This window comes from Siphateles boraxobius, unplaced genomic scaffold (genome assembly GCF_051911475.1).
Source record: "Siphateles boraxobius isolate OS27281-9 unplaced genomic scaffold, OSU_SipBor_1 2, whole genome shotgun sequence".
NCBI lineage: Eukaryota > Metazoa > Chordata > Actinopteri > Cypriniformes > Leuciscidae > Siphateles > Siphateles boraxobius.
Genome location: NW_027508810.1, coordinates 6,225,162 through 6,231,161, shown reverse-complemented (window position 1 = coordinate 6,231,161; position 6,000 = coordinate 6,225,162). Strand labels below are relative to the sequence as shown.

The 6,000-nt window shown below is 36.4% G+C and overlaps 1 protein-coding gene across 3 annotated transcripts in view; it reads right to left on the bottom strand.

Annotated features, from left to right (window-relative positions):
• Nucleotides 1–1,183: 1,183 nt before the first annotated feature.
• rnf212 (ring finger protein 212) overlaps nucleotides 1,184–6,000 on the bottom strand; it is a 37,476-nt gene continuing 32,659 nt past the window's right edge. For 2 of the 3 annotated variants that reach the window (XM_077235750.1, XM_077235751.1), the window contains 2 exons: nucleotides 2,031–2,103; nucleotides 1,188–1,928 (listed from right to left, as the gene is read on the bottom strand). In XM_077235750.1, coding sequence (XP_077091865.1) covers nucleotides 1,778–1,928; nucleotides 2,031–2,103 — 224 coding nt within the window. In that variant the 3' untranslated portion in view covers nucleotides 1,188–1,777. Of the gene's footprint in view, nucleotides 1,929–2,030; nucleotides 2,104–6,000 lie in introns of all 3 variants that reach the window. The other variant, XM_077235752.1, reaches the window with a different exon arrangement.

Sequence of the window (6,000 nt, the reverse complement as noted above, 5' to 3'; positions counted from 1 at the left end):
AGTGATCCGACATACCAGCATTACTGATATTAATATCTGATACCTGTAAACCACGTGATAGGATTAACACGTGATAGGATTATACCCATATACAATACAATTTATATAGCCTAAAGAAAACAAATTAAACGTTAGAGTGTCACAAAAACGAGCGTAGCTACTTAACAGATTAACAAAATTTTTAAAACCTGACAATTAAATTAAGAGAACTATATTTTGTGTGGTCCTATTTATTTTATTCCTTTTATATAGGCCTAGTTCACTTGGGTGCGTGATTTGACAATGTGTGAATCCTTATGTTCTTTGTTGCTTTCTGCAAATGTAAAGCTAAAATAAAAACATTTGTGGTATTTTTAATGGGCCACAGGACCCATCCTTTGTCTAAGGACAAAAAAAAAACATTAATATAATAAATATTATAATATCATAACCTTTAAATAAACTTTACATTTTTTATTATTAATAAACAAAAACTTTCACTTGTGTACATGTAACATGAATGTTTTTTTCAGTAGGTTTTTTTGAGAAAACTGTGTGCTATTGTTTATATAAGGGTTATTAACTTACAATTTTTGACTCTAGGATAATAAAAAATCTAACACTGAAGACAGGAGATTTATGGACCAGGGGCTGTATTACAGGGGGGAAAAAGCTAACTCAGAATCCTATTCCATCTGTGTAGTAACCATGGTATATTCACTGAAGAAATGGAACATTTTCCCAAACTTTATAATAACTGCATGCTATGAATCATTGGTCAAATCATTTTAGCTATAAATGGTTTGTTCTTTATTTATAAGCATATCTATAATGTGTTTAATAATTGTATTTTCATACTTCATTAATGATCAATCTATCATTTCTAATCATGAATTACAGTAGGAATACATGTTAATAAAGCATTTATTAACACACGATTACTATGTCTAAATAATATGTATAAATGTACATTTAAACAGTTTGATCATTTACTTGTACTTTCTAAATCAACTTATGAACCACTGACAACTCCTAAATAACTGGTTTGTAAATAATGTAATAATTTATAAATTGATCATTAATAAAGTATGAAATACAATTATTAAACACATTATAGATATGCTTATAAATCAAGAATAAAGCATTTATAGGTATATTTATAAACTGCTTATTCATGTATATTTATGATTTATAAATTATGAATTATCTATTTACTGATGCTTAACTAATGATTCATAGCATGCAGTTATTATAAAGTAATACCTGTTTGGATGAACCAAAGATTTGATTAGATGAATCTCACAACTTACCCAGATAATAAACAAGATACAAGAGAAAGACCCAAACAAAGTCAAGCCACATTAATGCATCAATGTAAACAAGGTTTAAACACCTCAGTACAATGTTATCAGTGTGAAATCAGAAGAGAATCAGAACAGAAACATGCGGCAGAGAACATATTGGATGTGATTAACAGCACATGCTGCAGACACAATGCGAGTCATGCGCAAAAAGGCATATTAAAATGAGGGTCTGTGATAAATTGCTACGATACATAGGTAACATTTTTTGAAACAAGAGCACAGATGTTCATTGAGAAGCAGCATTAATGTACTGCGGCATCAAATGAGAGTCAGTTACAGGTCACCGCTGCAGTGTGTTCATTGCTCGACTACAGACCTTGATGTTGATTATTGCTGATGTTGGATATAATAGGCCTGATGTCTTTTTCCTAAAAGTATCTGGTAAAAATAGCAGAGATGTGATTAGCCGTATAGCTTTTGGACTGGAGTGTACATCAAAGAGGGGGTCCCAGGGATGACACAGAACCGTATTTGTAGGCCGAGGGCAGTTTAAACACAGGCGTTTCCCATGATGACTCTCTGCGGTAGGCAATATTATGGGATGGAGTCATCGCAGGCTCCCGTAGACCACTGGAGAATTCCCTACTGCAAGAGATACTTCTCATATTACTCCGGGCGTTCATGCTAAGATGGAATCGTTTTTTCAAGATACAAGACAGTAGAGTCATTCTTTAGTAGAAGAAATACCTGACAGTGGCACTGAATGGCGCTGAATGGCTTCCCATAGAGCTCTGACTTGATGCCCTGTGAGGAACTGAACCTAAAAGGAGGAGACAATTCATTACAGAACAAAGTATACAGCTATATCATTTAAATTGAGTGTTGATATCATTGTGAAATGAGTGCTGCTTCTGCTTCTGAGATGTCAGAAGTACCATTCACTCTTCTCAGAGTCGAAAATAAAATAAAAAGGTGGCCGATATATTTGCCCAAAAACTGACAAAAACCAAAAGCTTTTGAATGTAAATCTGTATGATAAATTATTTTATATTGATACATTATACCATTTCACTAACTGGATTTAGGTATTAGGGGTGTGCGAGTATTTTCAGTCTGGATTTAGTCCGTATCATAGTACTGAGACAGCTCTCATTAGAGTCACAAATGATTTGCTCTTATCATCCGATCGTGGTTGTATCTCGCTATTAGTGTTATTTGATCTTAGTGCTGCATTTGACACCACTGACCACAACATTCTTTTAAATAGACTAGAAAACTATGTTGGCATAAGTGGAATTGCACTAGCACAGTTTCAATCATACTTATCTGACCGTTATCAGTTTGTAGCAGTAAATGAAGAGACGTCTTATCAATCAAAAGTTCAGTATGGCGTACCACAAGGCTCAGTACTAGGACCGTTGCTGTTCACTTACCAATCCACAAAATTAACGGAATGCATAGTTGATATAAAAAATTGGATGACTAGTAATTTTCCTACTACTAAGTTCTGAAAAAAAAGATTCTAATTATTGGACAAAAACGTCCACACGTAATAACCTAGAATACTGTCTAACACTTGATGGATGCTCTGTTAAGTCTTCGTCGTCAGTTAGGAACCTGGGTGTGCTCTTTGATACCAATCTTTCATTTGAAAGTCACGTGTCTAGTATCTGTAAAACCGCATTTTTCCATCTTAAAAATATATCTAATTTACGTCATATGCTCTCACTGACAAATGCGGAACAACTAGTTCATGCGTTCATGACTTCAAGGCTAGATTATTGTAATGCTCTACTGGGTGATTGCCTGCACGCTTAATAAACAAACTACAGCTAGTTCAAAACGCAGCAGCTCCAGTTCTTACCAGAACCAGGAAGTATGACCATATTAGCCCGGTTCTGTCAACACTGCATTGGCTGCCTATTAAAGATCGTATACATTTTTAAATATTGCTGATAACTTACAAAGCACTAAATGGTTTAGCTCCCCAGTACTTGAGCAAGCTCTTAACGCATTATAGTCCTTCACGTCTATTGCGATCTCAAAGTCCCGGCCAGTTGATAATACCTAGAATATCAAAATCAACTGCTGGCGGTAGATCCTTTTCCTATTTAGTACCACAACTTTGGAACAGTCTAACATTGTCCGGGAAGCAGACACAGTCTGTCAGTTCATATTTATACATGTGTGTGTATGTATGTGTGTATACGTGTGTGTGTGTGTGTTACGTGTGGGTTTTGTTGTGTCTTGTATATCACGTGATTCCTTGTTTGTCATGTGACCCTGCCATGTGTCTTGTCTTTTGTTGTTGTTGCTCAGTGTCCACAGGTGTTCCTCGTCCATGTTTATTAGTCTCCCCAGGTGTTTCTTATTAACCACGCCCCCTTGTTATCTTGTTTAGCTTGTTTGTCATGTAAACTAAATTTGTGAAAACAGTGACGTCGTGCGTGTTCAGTCTATAGCCACATACAGTAGTTTTTCTTTATGAAGTGACACCACCAAGTACTGGCCTGGAATAACATGCATAATACAGCGTAACTTTTGTCAAACAACATGACTCTTGTCGATCCCCTTAGTAGTTTCTTTGGTCAAAATGAGTCCACACATAAGCTCTGAACACCATGGCGGGAACTGCTATATTTCTATCGTCTTGTTAGCTGGCTTTGCTAATGCTAAAGCTAGAGATGTACCTTTGCTCTTCTCCGCATCATAGTTTACATTCTGAAATAACACTGCCACCTAGCAGTTGGGTTTAAACCGAACACAAAGCCACTGACACGGATATTGATAGTTTTTAAGAATCGATACATTATCGGCAAATATAATATTGCGATATTCACATGTATCTATTTTCTTAAGTCAACCCATCCTCATTTATATAGCGCTTTTAACAATGTAGATGGTTTCAAAGCAGCTTTTTACTGAGATAAACATATAATTTAAGGTAACAGAGATTGGTTTGATTTTATAGTTGTTCTTGAAAAATGTTATTTCCAGCTCATTTGTTGTTAAATTAGGGGCCGCTAAGACGACACCGTTCTCTCTAAACAGACTTTAAACGCGAACCTGTGATAGACGCTGATGGCGTTCACATGCGCATTAACAATTGATTCTGTAGTTATGTGCGTTTGAATTTATGTGCGCAGGTTTGTAATTCCCTACAAACCATGCCTAAACAAACTACTTGTCTTGCCTCTAAATTTTGATGTAGAATTTTATTTTATTTTATCACTTCGGGTAGGTACGCGAACCGAAAATTCCACAACGCTTTCTGTAGAGTGGTATAGGGATCCTCCATAGGGAAGGGCTAGTTGGCACTTCAGCACTGCATTGTCATCGGGTCCAGGCGAAGGTCCTTCGTCAGATCTGGAAACGGCCTGGATCCGGCAGGCTGCGGGAAACCTTGGGATATTGTGGCAGAACGCCGCTTGGATTCATATAAAGTGGAACATTTATTAGCCACTTCAGCCAGACTATTTGCAATGATTTCTCTTTGTGAATCGTCTTTTTTTTTTTTGAAGGCCATCCACTACACAATTTTCTTAAAGGATTTAGAAGCTCTTTTTGTGAGCGATTGGTAATGACTCGGTGCTCTAGTGAGTGAATGAGAAGGTCAATTGTTCCTTCAGCGTTCAGATATTTCAACGAACACTGTTAATTGTTAAATATTATTTTTACAATATTTTTTTGCATTCCGTACTTTTGAATTGTGGTTTTAGAAACTTTTGGTTTTAATAGTCTGCAGAATTATTTATCTGTCTGTTAGTTGTGTATTGTGTTTGTTGGCTGTATGGTCTAATTTGGTGGTAAACCAGTTTCCCTATTGAGATTAATAAAGTTTTTCTAATCTAATCTAAGCTTTTTTAGGGAGATTTTTTCACATTGTAAGTATTTTCACAAGTGTAGTTTGTAAATATTTAGAAGACAAGAAACGATTGCAGGAGCTCAAGATTACTGCGATGGTTTACGAGAAGATCTGCTTTCTAATTAAAGGTCCCATATTGTCAAAACTGAAATTTCCCGGGTTCTTTCATGATAATACAGGTCTAGGGGCTATGTGACTACCATATACATTTCAAAACAGTCAATCCACAGACAAATGCACACAGCCTGCATAAAGTAGCTGTGCCTTTTCACAAGCCATTGTGACTTCCGTATAGTGTGATTTCAGAACTACTCAGTCACCGCATTTAGTCACCACCCCGAGCACTGCCCACTGTCCTTTTGCCCAACCCCAGACAACATCGTTGCTGAGCAACAACTACACGGAAACATGTCGAGAAAACGCTGTTCAGTCGATGTGGATGTCAGGAAACTACATCATTGCACAGGCAACAACATTAATAAGAGACCAGTGGCTAATGTTTATTCATTCTGAAATACCACAACAATTTAGTTCGACCTTAACCGTCTGTTCAGCACATTTCACAAGTGACTGCTTCGTCAATCAGGCACAGTTCAATGTTTTTCAAAGAAGCTACTCCTCAAAGGTGCTGCAGTCCTACATTGTTGGGTCCGACCTCAAATTCGCAACCCGTAAATAAACTAAAACATTTTATCTTACATTATGGAGCCAGCATAATGTTACCACAAGCTTTGATAGAATATCTGTCGGAAACAAGAAAAAAAAAAGAAAAAAAAAGACAATATGTTTTCCTACATTACATACACCACAGTGTCTGTTGTTTTTATTGAGTTAAAAACAGTGAGATTGAGT